Source organism: Denticeps clupeoides, chromosome 14, assembly GCF_900700375.1.
Source record: "Denticeps clupeoides chromosome 14, fDenClu1.1, whole genome shotgun sequence".
Lineage (NCBI taxonomy): Eukaryota > Metazoa > Chordata > Actinopteri > Clupeiformes > Denticipitidae > Denticeps > Denticeps clupeoides.
The window spans coordinates 7,998,941-8,012,537 of NC_041720.1; the positions used below are offsets into that span (position 1 = coordinate 7,998,941).

The following is a 13,597-nucleotide window of genomic DNA, read 5'->3' on the forward strand; positions in this document are numbered from 1 at the left end:
TAATGAGTGTGAGTGAAAAGGAATCCTTTTAATGATATTACAGAGGTATTTTTATCTTAGATTTTCATTGCCATTTCTGTGTGTGCATGTGAGGGAGATAACACAGGTTCTGACTATTTTCTTGTCCTGATTTTTAATACATTTTATTAGTACATTTTAGTTACTACATTTTACTATTACTATTTTAGTTACTACATGTACTAATGTCACGAGATGGGCGTTGTTGGGTTAAAAGGTGATTAAAAATATATACTGAACTCAGTGAAACCCCTGACCAGTGAAAACAAATAAAATTGATTATCTCCAGATTGTATTGCCAGGCACAAATCAGAGCATCTGAAGACCTTCATACTGGTCCTATACAGCGCCTACAATGTACTTGTATGGATTATGTTCTGCTGGAAAACCTTGGGACCTGGAGTCATGGCACTTCAACACATTCACTGATGACAGTTGTGTAACCAAAAAATCATGAAGCAGGTTGTTTTAATGTTGTGGCTTAATTGCAGGAGCTGCAGCACTCTAAACCTGGTCAATACTGACCCCTTATGGACGGAAAATGAATGGAAAATGCAAATATAACATGCAAATATGATCTACACTTGGATTAGAATCTTTTACTTTCTGCTTTAGCTGTTGTTGTGTTATCAAAATATTGTTATGAACAAATGTCTACAAAATGTTTTTTTTTTCTTTTCCCATAGCCAACATTTAACTGCATATCAGGGAGTTAATGGGCAGTCTTATGTCAATAAATCTGTGGCCTCACCAGCTGTCTGCAGCCCTCCAAATGTGTTTGTGCAGAAGCTTAAATCCCAATGCAAACTCACAAATTCTGAGAGGAGTGGATTAAATACAAGATTTCAAGTGGGGCCACACGTTTAAATGGACAGCACCAGGTTTGGGACCACAGCAGCAATTTTAGGTAAACCCAGCCCATGCATTAACCCCCTAACCCTAGATTTCATCATTGATTGAAAAATTTGCCCTGTGCATTATGGCGATTAGCTTTATGCCAAGGTAAGTAGCCATCTTTCGTTCTTGTGGGTCACTCACAATGCTCCACTTTCAGTTGCCTGGTCTCAGCCCCAATGACACTTTTTTTAAAGTCCCTGTGTGGCCAGTGTTATCAGCTGTAGTCGGATGGCCTTGACTGACAAGGCTTCCAGGAACGCGCCGTGATCCTTTTCCTACCTGCGTATTAGCGTTGGCCTGTTCCCATCTTTGAACTCAGAACACGTTCTTTAATTAACAAGAGGCATAAATGTTGAGCTAAAATATGTATTTTTAGCAACAGTTTATCTTATCCATGTGGAGCAGAGCATGACATGAAAATGGCAGAACAACGTTAAAGTTCACGAAACTCAGTTACTATATTAAACTCAACACATGTACAGGCTGTGTAAGCACGGTGGGGTGCTGCCCCTGAGCAAACATGAACAGCGTGTTCTCCATCGTTATAACTAGCCATGGCCGACTAGGCGATGCCCCCGCGCCGCTGTGATCAGACGAAGAAACTTCTATAATTAGGTGGGCTGCCTCAAACAGTAGGGAAATTTGCTGGATTGGCTTTGACATGAAAGTGGCGACATCCACGCTTTTGGTTCTGTCATCTTAAACTGCCGACTCCCCGGGGTCCCGGGTCCCCCACTGGGCGAAATTGGTTAGAGTCTCGATAGCGTCAGAAGCCCATTAGCAGGCGGGTTGGCTAATGAGGGAAGGTCTACTCGTCAGGGGTTCTCTTTTCTCCTGCACCCTCGGCGCTCTCTACCTCCATCGCATGCTGCCCACTATCTCTTTTCTCTGTCTTCTTGTTGGGCAAAAAAAAAAAAAGCTTTGTGTGGGACATATAAAATAATTTTACAATAGAAATATTTTACCATTGTAAATATGCCTCATTTGTGACTCCAAGTACATGTAAAGTGGCTTTATTGGCTATGTACTTTTTAATACAATAATTAAAGAATATATATGCTGTTATATTCCACGTTAATTGATTTATTTAGACTGTAATATGACAACTCTCAGACCAGACTGTTGGGTGAAATTGCTTTGAAGACATATTTCTCCTTCAGGTACAAGGGAGCCATTGACAACAGAAATCAGATTATTAGCTGTCCTCGTCTTTAAGGTGATAGAACGTCAAGGATGAGCCACCGGTGGTAGGGCTTTGCCAAAGCCGGTGCTTAACACTGAGCACAAAACTCAATTCTGGTAAAGCGTCAGAGTAATGGAATCTTGACTCCGATCAAACAAGCCATGCCAGTTGTATTCCTCTATGAAATTCTATGAAAAGATTAAAATATAAATGAAAATATGAAATATAAAAACAAAACACACACACCCACACACACACACCCACACACACACACCCATACCATATTACATTTGCACCAGGAGTGAAAGGATACATTAAAATAAATATAAACATTTATCGTTTAGAACAATCTTAATTCAAAAATGACAATTATTACAAATTACAATTATAAAAATGCAAGAAAACAAAAATGTATGTGTTATTTATGTCAACAGAGCACCAAAGCACCAATCAGAATGTATTTAAACCCCCCAAAAAAGCAAAGGACAAGTTTTAAACTGCTATTGCACATCTGAAAAATGTAATCTACTGTGCTTAAAAATCTATGTAAAAACGTTAAGCATGCAGGAGATAGAATTTATTTATTTTTATTTGCCTCCTATTTCTTTTGCAGGTATAAGCTCAATGCACAAAACACATTTGTATATCAGTGAATTCATAAGTCACATAAAAATGGTCTGTAGGCACCACAAATTACGATGGCACTGATCCAAAACTGATGACACTGCAGCCATTATTCTGAATCCCTAAAGCAATCATGTACAAAAGGTGCTGTGTGAAGGTATTAATATCATATTTTCCAATTAAGCTGATCCATTGTAGTAACAAATGGATTTAGAGATTTAATTTGGCCCGTCGGCCCACGTTTGACAGATTGCTCTGTTCCTTTGCCTCTTGCTGTCAAATAGGAGACTGGCTGGACATGAATATAATTATATTAACGTATCAGCAGCTAAACAGGCTATTATCAGGCAGGTTATCAACTTGCAAAGGGCAGATGGTGTGGCATAGCAGCAGTGTACTTGTCTCTGGTGTGATTCTGAAATGCCAGGCTGTCTTCCTATCCACAATAATAGAGGTTGCAAAAATAGAGGCCGAGTTCAATATCATTAGTAGTGCACACGAATATTCGTCTTCAGTTTTTTCCTTTCACCATTGATTTTGAACTTTGTTCTGAAAAAATTTAAATACCGTACGTATATATAAACTATGTACAATTTTATTGATATGCAAGTAGTGGTATGTGTTTTTTTGCGGTACATATTGAACATTTTTCTTCAATATCTGAGGGTCGTTTTAAGCGTCTACGTTCTCAGACTGGCTACAATGCAAGTCTTTGAGTTGCTTAGCATCATGTGCAGAATAACTGGTCCCTGGGGGGCCACAGGGATGGACCACCAATGCAGGCTGTGCAAACAGACTCACACAAAAGCACAAAGATTCCTGGAAAAAACTCTTTGTGCCTCTTACTCCAGGCTTCGCCATTTAGCAGACATGATGTTGCTTCCTATTGGCTACCATCCCCAAATTCATAGCCGTCCCCCTAAACAGCCCCGTACCGGTCGAAGATGGATGTCTCCCTAAATGAGTTTGCCTTTTTCCTTTCTCGGCACAACTGTTTGTTTTACTCGTCTGCATCTGAAAGCATATGCTGTGATAATGAGACCAATGGGAAGCAGGTGCTCTAGCTGTGTCCTTAATTTTAATTACGCCGCACCCTTTCTCATGCAAGGAGAAGGCGGAGGAGGCGGAGTCACAAACCGAGTCAGGAGTTCAATCCCATGTACCTAAATAGGGACATTAGTCATTTGTCCACATTATGGCTATGCACTAGTGCTTTACTCACTACATTATTATTATGCATTATTATGCATCAACAAGAAAGCAACGATTTCACATATTCAGGGTGCTCAGGAATGGTTAGAGACATATATTTTGAAGATGACAGACCTTTAAAAAGGCCAAGTAATTTTATTATTTTAAAAGATTTTCATGTTCAGACATGCTTGAGTACAGTCTGACATTAGATGTCTCATAAGGTAGGAGAAACTACTGTATGTGCAGTAGTTTATATATATATACACACACACACACACACACACACAAATTATGCAAAGTATCTTGGAGCCCAGAGGATTCTGAACATATTCTGCTTCTCAATCAGGATTCCATCTTTCTTGAGCCAATGAGAGGATCCAACAACTATAGATAGCAAAGGCAGAGGACATAGACAATGGGGTACCTCAGCACAGCAGGCACTTTGTGTACTCTGCACTTGGTCTGGTATACAGAGAGGACAAAGGAGACTGGAGGGACTATTGCAACTATTGGAAAATCAGGGTTTTCAGATGGGAATGCGTATTTGAGCATACTGGAAAGCAGACATACAGATTTACACCCTACAGAAAACATTGCAGTCTGTGCCCTCCTATGCTGTACTGAGACTGTGGGGCGCTGGCATGAACTCCAGGCCATTGATAAGTTGTGTTTGCACACTGAGCAAAAAAATGCCACCCATTTGGAGTTGGTCTGGGAATCCAAGAAGGGTGCACATTGCACCCCCATGCTCTTCACGATGGTTAATGGTCCCACAAGTCTAGGTCATCTGTCGCTGCATCAACCTGCAGTTCTTATGGGGGTGTGTATCCCAGGGTGGTAGTAGCCTACTGGGTCACACACTCGCCTATGAGCCAGAAGACCCAGGTTCAAATCCCGCTTACTACCACTGTGTCCCTGAGCAAGACATTTAACCCTAAATTGCTCCGGGGGGGGGGGGACTGTCCCTGTGACTGCTGATTGTAAATCGCTCTGGATTAGGGCGTCGGATAAATGCAGTAAATGTAAATTTGTGACTGACTGGTATTACCAGGGTATTACGAAGGGTCCTACAGAAGAAGGACGTTTTAGAAGGGCAGTGATGTACGTAACCTGAAAACCACAGCAAAGTTACCGCTGTGTTTATTAGCAGCAATTTAATTACATTACCACACAATTAAATGACCAAAAAATCCTATATTTTAAACACTTGTGCAGTTCAGCTGTGTGACCTCCTCATCATTTACCCATGATCCTCCAGCATGCTACCCACACCAAACCGCCCGTTCGAGAACTCCGCATTTGTTTTAAATGCGAAAGGTCTGGTAGGATGCATTACTATGCAAAGGGATTAGCCAACTCAAGGAGAATATACCTGCAACAGTGGCATTTTGGGAGAAAAAAAAATAAAGAATGTGCGCTGACATGAACTGCAGCAAAAAGTCATTCTCGGCTCTGGGTGCGGGAGCGAGGAGAGAGAGAGACAGAGAGCGAGAGAGAGAAAGAGAGGGAGGGAGGACACTACAGCCTGGACTTTGAGAGCAGTGAGCTGAGTGCTAAGTGATGCTACAGCTCATTTCAATGGCCACTTACAGGATCTGCCTCTCTTCCGCACAATCTGTAAATGTATCTGTAGTGCTGCCCCGCCAGGGTCCTTTGTGTGGCGGTGCCGAACAGCACACGCCACCATACATTAACATAAACACTCTAAATGCCGTGAATGCAACAAGACCAAAAGCTTTGTTGATCATGGTCAGCGTTGAAACCTCAGAGAGGCTTACAGTAGCTGACATTTATCGTGTGGAGTTTAACCCGTAAGAGCGCTTATACTGCAAAGAAAATTCCAGGGGACACAGAACCGACCAAATTGGTAAGAATAAATAGAGAGGATGCAGAGTGAAGAAATTTCCAGAATATTCAAACCATGGCGACAAATAGAGCAGCATTACCGCAACACCACGCCATGTGGAAAAATGAATCTTCGGATGTCTCATGTTGTTCATGATCTCCTGACTTACTGGATTAAATGCCAAGTGCCAGGATCATTAAAAGGTGTTTGCCAGTGGAGTTAGCCAGTTGAAAACCTTAACTAGCTGAAGCAAAACACACACACCCACACACACACCTATACCATATTACATTTGCACCAGGAGTGAAAGGACTTCTAGTGCAGCCTTCATTGATTCACATTGGTCATCCTTCAACAAAGAATCCTTCAGTATTTTTTACCTGTGCGGACTAGAAATACATTAGAAAGACTTCACATTGTGTATTGCAAAGGATTTTTCTGCAGCGCGTCAATAAATAGCAGCAAAGAAAGGCGGCTGGGCTCCATTCAACATGAGCAGTTTTTATATGGTATAATGGAGTGTTTCCCTACTGGAACTGTGACCATGTCTGGTTTTGAATGTGGATTTGGATGGCAGTACTGCATGGCCCCTCTGTGTAAAATTTGAAATAGGAGGTAATATGGTATTGCCCAGTTATTCAGTAAACGGCACATTTTTCACTATATTTAGAAAAATACGGATTTCGTTTTATGCATCTCTGTAATGAAGAAGCAGCTGCTGAAACCTGTTTCTATACATGAATATCCACAGGAACTCTTTCTCCACCAACAGCAGCCATCTCTGAAAGTGGTAATGAATTCTGTCAGGACTGTTAATGCCAACAGTCCCAAAGCTCCATTAAAATCACATCCAAGTGAGCAATGCTCCATCAAGGGGTCTTTACAAACATCCTCATCCCTCCCACCAATGTGCACCACCCGCTCAGACAGGGCCAGCCGATCTGGACCCCTTTCTCCAGTCCGGTATCCCGCTGTTCCAGGGTCACGGCTAATCCTTGGGGAGTTTTCCACATTGTGCTCCGCGAATCAGGGGGTCAGACCCAGTGAAAGGGAGAGGTTTAGTTAAACATCTATGAGGAGGGGCTGCCCCACGTCCCCAGCGGTTTAGCCACAGCCGTTCCACTGATGCCAGATCCTCCACTGTTCGGACAGACACATTCACAAGGAAAATGGCATCCGTCTTAAAGCGTGTCTGGAGTGGGATGTTGGTGGGAATCAGGCCTACTGTGACAGGCACCAAAATTAGAGGCTTCGTTTAAACAGTGAAAGTAAGACTGTAAGACTAACAGGTAGCATCAAAAGTTAACAACATGGTGCTTGGTTGATAATTGGGAATCTCAATAAATATTTTAGTATGGAACATACTACTATTGTACAATTTTACTAAAAATATTCATTATGATCAATCATCCGTTTATTGATGATTCTTGAATTAAATGATTTTTTTTTTGGTGAGGAAACGCACTAGTAGCTCCTCCTTGCCCTGATGTAACTAACCAGCAAGATAGGCCAAATTTATTTATTTCTAAAGCAAAAAAATGGCAAATTCATCAATTCTTCTATTTAAAATCCATTTGAAATCATTTTAAACAATTCAGCAATTTAAAAAACAGGATAACACACCCATGTACTGCAGATGAGTGCATCTGCCAGCTTTTCTACAAAAAGTAAACGGTCACAGATAGAGTGAAATCTAAAGTTGCTTTATTATAACAATTAGCAAAAAATAACGATAAAACTGGTGAGACATGTTACTCCATTTTTAGTTTTGCCCAGGACGAGGCTCAACTACCAGCTCCGGGAACCCAGTGCGTTTGTCCATTTCTCTGCTGAACCGTAGGTCGGTGGCCTCTCCGATGAGGACCTCGGCCGTGGTGAACACTTCCAGGTCGCCAAGGACATGGCCCCCGACCGTCTTCCCGGCTTTGTCCGAAAGGCAGACGTGCAGGTGAGCCTCCTTGTTCAAAGTGCCCACCAGAGAGACAATCTCGAAGCGCTCCTGCAGCCGAACCACCTGACATTGTGGAGACGAGTGGGTGAGGCGGGGATTTCAGGACTACAAATCAGGAGCAGGTTTCAATGAATTCATTTATTTTTTTTACGTTCCCATGATGCTTTTCAAGTCCTGGATTTCTCCAGCTGAATGTGGGACGAGGTGGGAGACATGCTAACCGACCCCGTCTCACCGCGCACAAGCTGATTGCAGGCACTACAGTCATTTTATTTTCGCGAAATAAAAGAACACAGCTACGTGAGCGGCGCTTGTGCCGCTGCCAAAACAGCAGCGCTGCCAAGTACCTCATTGGTATTCTCCGCACTGGCGTTTGCCAGTCGGAGCGTTGCCTTGGTGACGCTACCCACACAGGTGATGATGAACGGCGCTTGGAGCCCCTTCTCCGCTACGAACAAGAGCAGGGAGGAGAGAAGCTCCTGCCCAGGGCCCAGACGGAGCGCATACACCTGCAGCGCCGAGCCTCCACACGCCTGAGGAGAGGAGCGACATGATGCACAGGGCCGTTAACCGCATTCACACTTAAAACACATTCGCAATAATCGAATGGAAAAGGTGTCTTGATGACTGAGTTTGAATTACACTGAGGATTTGGGAGGCTATTTTCAAGCGTTTACCGCAACTTCACAAATGAACACAAAAATGTGGTCAGTAAAATTTCTTACAGGTGTAATAAAAGCATAAAAATCTCAATGAGGATCACAGTGACATATAGCTCTGCCTAGACTTCCAAGAGGAGCCTTTCAAATGAGCTCCTCTTGTGCTGGACGTTTCTTAAAAAAATAAAATAAAAATCTCCCATCGAGGTTGAGTTGGGTTGGGATCTGGTGGCCGCAGGACACTTTTTTTCCCCATTATAACAGACCATTTAAATGACACTTGCCCGTGGGTTGGAAGCGCAGTCACTCTGGAAGACGCCACTCCCATCAGGATATCCCCATATTTTGTATTTTTCCTTCCATGTGGCTTACACAACCATACAGAACAAACCCAACAGAGACATTTCATCAAATAAAGCTTCAGGGACAATTATTTATGTGCTTCGGTTAAATTTATCCACATGAATCACACTATGAACATGGCATCCACATCCAAGTAACGTCTGCATGTGCTGAAGAGAGAGTATATCTGTGTTTGTATATGAATGTAAATGTGGCCCGACGATAAATGACTAGAGAAATAAAAAAAAAAAGCCCTGTTTGTGTTTGTGTGCACCCGGGTCACTGCCTCCATTCAGCGAGGCTCTCTTATCCGCTCATCTGTTTCATCGGCCCCTCATTCCTTCTCTTGTTCCTCCTCAATGGCCCCTCTCTCCGCGCCCCCTTCCCCCTCGGCAACGCCGGGCCTTATCTTCTCGCCTCTCCCCAGATTTCTCTAAACACTCCTGACACTGAAAAGGCCCAGCCAGGGCCACCTGGAGGCTGCAGGGCAGCCGGCCCTTTCAGCCCCACACTCGGGGCCGCGGGCCAGCTGCGGCATTGTCAGGCCTGCCCACAACCAGCCTCCAATTTAGCCGGGCTCCGCCCACAGTCTTCATCATTTCCCCCAGTTAACTAGTTAGTGTTGATCCTGTCACCCATCCTGCAGTCGTAGCCGGGCTTCCCCAGGTTTCTTTCCGTCTCGGGCCCTTTCAGAGGTCCGCTCGACGCAGCGTTGCCAAACCGCTCGCTCCAGCTCAGAGCTACAGACGGCAGAGGACGTGGGCTGGAAAAGACACACTTGCTTAGGCGGTGGTCCATTCATATTGCTAACAAGATCATTACGGTCAACTAACCACAAACCTGACCCCCGGCCTGCGGGGAAAATCACAGGGGTTCAACTTATGCCCTCCTAAATGGCTGTTATCAGTCAATGGCAAGCGTCCAGCATGTAGGCGACAAAACTGAAACGAAACTGCCTCACATCCATTAGCATGACGTTACGAGGTGAAGGGCCTCCAACGCATCAAACATAAATAGTAACATTATTGCACATTTATTGGAGAAAATGTGTCACGTGACCAGCAGCCAATGGGTGACCGTCTCCTCAGCACGCTTGTGTGCGCTCTATCCAGTCTGAGGGACCACCTGGAAAGCGATTCATTATAATACACGGAATTAAACCCTTTCTTCCCAGATCCCTCCCTCAAATCCATCTTCCAGCCTGGAATAGGAATAATCCGGGGACGCAGTGGGAGATTCACAAATTAAAGATCAATGAGTGCGAGGCTAGAGGGGCAGATCTGAGGACAGAATTCCGGAAAATCCGACAACCCAGATAGCAAAATCTGACTCAAACAACATTGTAATGTCGCCAGGGAGAAGCATCACCCATTCAGACAACACTGATTCGTTTTTGTTCATTTGTAAGATCCTAAAACAAAGTTGTTTCAATGTTGGTTTAACGTTTAATTTTTAACCTTTGTGACCGTAATTCAACTTTGAATCAATTCTATCAGGGATTTGATCAACTTGACCCAGAAATCCTTATTTTCCATTTTACACATATAATCTCAAATCTATGACAAAACACCAAAAACAAGTGATTGTAACCCGATTCTGAGGCCATTCCAGCAGAGGACAGCATGACTACGTGCTTTTAAAGCGCGCCAATTAATAATTCGACCCGAGGCACTTGTCCTTCATTGTTTCCTGCTCATCTAACCCAAATCCCCTCTCACGGCGGCAAACAAACACTCACGCCGCCGGGAGATCGAGAAAACGCAACGTTTCGCTTAAAGGGTGCTTCAGCGCGACCGTGATAATGGCAAAAGGCGACAGATTTTTATTTCCCGCCACGGCTGCGGGTATTTGCGCGCGCTTTCAATTTACTTCGCGCGATCAAACAAATGTACACAACAAGTTATTATTATTATTTTCTCCGCACGTCGCACGAAAGTCTCGAGTTCGTGCAGCTTAGAGGTTCCGAGTTCAAAGTTGGAACAAAAAAAAAAGAAGAAAAAGTTAACTTGACACAGAAACGGAATATGAGGTTTATAACGCGATTTAAACAATTTACTAAACGATTAAAAAAAAAAAACATACCATTTTGGACTTTCGCCACCTGATCTTTGAACTCTTCACGTGGAACACGTCACGTGACGTTGGAGGACCTGTTTTTTTACTTTCTGTTTCATCTGTATTTATTTGATAAGAATGTTAATACACGACAAGGTTTGAACTGAATTAAAGTTAAATTGCCGATTTTGACACATTACATTTTGATTCCAGAAGCCGTGGGTTATTTGTTGGCTTATTGCGCCACCTGGTGCTTAAACGTTTTAAACTTGTATAGAGCTAAAGTCAACTTTAGCCGTGATAAAAGTGACTGTGGGATATCAAAATAAAGCTCTTAACGTAGGCCAAATGTCTCAAATGCTAAAAACATGCATTGACTACAGAGCGTATTTGCTTTTCCATTTTAAAATCGCCATCCATGATCACACGCAGGTTCCGTACCGAGGGTTTAACGTAAATTCTGGGGAACCAAGGTCTAATTTAGGGCAGCTTGTAGTCGCATTGGTCTTAAAAATTAAAACCTCTTTTTTGCTTTTGTAAATTAATAAAGGTCAAAGCCATCTATCCCTTGATGATGATGAAAATAAAATAGAAATTTTCCAGTGAATTCTAAAATTACTTAATAAAACGTACACCAACATGACAACTAGAATACATATAAAAATCAAATCGTGCATGCATTGTAGAATGTATGTCAAATATCATGCAGCAAACTGGCTTCACATAACTGCAGAAACACATTTTTTCTTATTACATTTTCTTAAGTATATGACATATTTTAGAAAACATATCACAAACGTCATTTGGACAAGTGACTGGGAAACTAAACTCACAACCTAGGAGTTCTGAACTGTACTAATAAAAATGTGTATTTAACATTTTATCAAATCTTCAACTATTAATTATTTAAGCTTCTGATCTGCTGAATGCATCATACATCAGTCTCCTGACTAATACAAAAACCAAAGGTTCTTTTCAAAAAACCCTGAGCACACAACCACCAATGTAAACCCCTTTAATCACTGAACACTGCCTCTTGCATTTATCAGACGCCCTTATCCAGAGCGATTTACAATCACTAGTTACAGGGACAGTCCCCCAAGAGACACTCAGGGTTAAGTGTCTTGCTCAGGGACACAATGGCAGTAAGTGGGATTTGAACCTGGGTCTTCTGGATCATAGGCTACTACCACCATACCACCACACATTAAGCTCATTGCTTTGAGAAAATACTTGAAATGTTGATTACAATGTAAAACAATCCATTCTGTTCTGGATGAAGTTATGTCTTACCTCATGGCCAATTTCATGTTTGCATTGACTAATGCTGCACAACCCAGCCACTGGGGACGCACTTGAACATGTGGGGAGGGTTGCGGCAATAGCGTCATCTGGGGTAAAACTTTTGTGGATAACCAGACAGGCTGATACGCTGTGGCGACCCCTAACGGGAGTTTGACGAAATAATATCATCTAACGTATGTGAGACAGACAGTGTTAGGATATGGAACTGTGAGTGGAAAGTGGCATGTACTGTACATCAAAGTTACACGTAGGCCTTAATGCTGACAAGACTCAAGACCTTTTATTGTCATTGTACAGTTCCCTGGTCACTGAAATTTGTCAGCAATTCCACAAAGGTGCAAGAAAATTGACAGGGCAGGTTATAAAAACACAATACAGGAGTACAAGTACAGACACTATAAAACAGTACAGGAGACATGGCGAGGTCTATGTACAAAGGCATTATAAATATAACAAAATATACTGTATATGGTATATAAGGGGGTAGGGTTATTGTTCGTAAGAATGAGTGAAACTATTACACATTTGCCAAGATATTGCACATGATCTTAAGACAGTAGCAGGACAGTAGCAGGACAGTTCTGAAGAATTTGTTCTTCAATCTGTTTACACCGATCAGATCTGAAACTTTTTCCGGAGGGCAGTAATTTGAAAAGGTGGTGGTTGGGATGTAGATGGTCTGTTATTATCACTCTGGCTCTGGAGAGACCAGCGAGGGACTCTGGAGTCTCCTCTTATCGGCTACTGTACAACTAGCGTACCAAACAGGGATAACGTGCAACCAGTACACATTCGATTGTAACAAAAGGACACTAGTAGGTTGGTGTCCAGTCTGTTCCATTTCAGGTCCTTCAGGAAATGGAGGTACTGCTGGGCTTTCTTCATTACAGCAGTTGTGTTAGTAGTCCAAACTTGAAGGAGACATCCTCTTCACATAGTCATCTTTTACGGAGTGAGGTGGGGGATCGGTCTTTGTCTTGCAAAAGTCTATGACTTTTCCTGGTGTTGAGGGGTAAGGTTGTTGTAGTCACACCATGGACATCATCTTCGTAGGTGGTGTCGTCATCATTGGGGTTAAGCCCAACCAGAGTGGTGTTGTCCGTGAGTTTGATGATGGTCTTGATGGTGTACGCTGAGTCCTTGGATTCTCCAGGTGATGTGTGGCAGTGGAAATTGCATCCTCTGGGGACTTGTTTGCCTTATAGGCAAACTGAAAAAGGATTACTCACATTCGAGGTGGATTTTATTATTATCACTGTTTACCTTTATTCCTGAAAGCAGGGGAGGCAGTTTCTCTCTTAGAGTCAATTTCTCCTTTAAGATACAGTACAGGCCAAAAGTTTGGACTCACCTTCTCATTCAATGTGTTTTCTTTAGTTTCATGACCATTTACATGGTAGATTCTCACTGAAGGCATCAAAACTATGAATGAACACATGTGGAGTTATGTACTTAACAAAAAAAGGTGAAATAACTGAAAAACATGTTTTATATTCTAGTTTCTTCAAAATAGCCGCCCTTTG

At 42.6% G+C, this 13,597-nt stretch overlaps 1 protein-coding gene across 1 annotated transcript; it reads right to left on the reverse strand.

The window, feature by feature from the left end:
* Positions 1-7,446: 7,446 nt before the first annotated feature.
* LOC114763586 (bifunctional protein GlmU-like) lies at positions 7,447-10,822 on the reverse strand. The gene is made up of 3 exons (XM_028953350.1): positions 10,797-10,822; positions 8,061-8,246; positions 7,447-7,776 (listed from the first exon to the last, which is right to left on the reverse strand). The coding sequence occupies exons 1-3, from the start codon at positions 10,797-10,799 to the stop codon at positions 7,525-7,527; spliced, it is 441 nt and encodes a 146-aa protein (XP_028809183.1). The 5' UTR covers positions 10,800-10,822; the 3' UTR covers positions 7,447-7,524.
* Between the last annotated feature and the right edge of the window lie 2,775 nt (positions 10,823-13,597).

Coding starts and splice junctions, on each gene's coding strand:
- LOC114763586 (XM_028953350.1), bottom strand. Junction 7,777..8,060: donor GTGCGGAGAATACCAATGAG/GTACTTGGCAGC, acceptor CCACAATGTCAG/GTGGTTCGGCTGCAGGAGCG.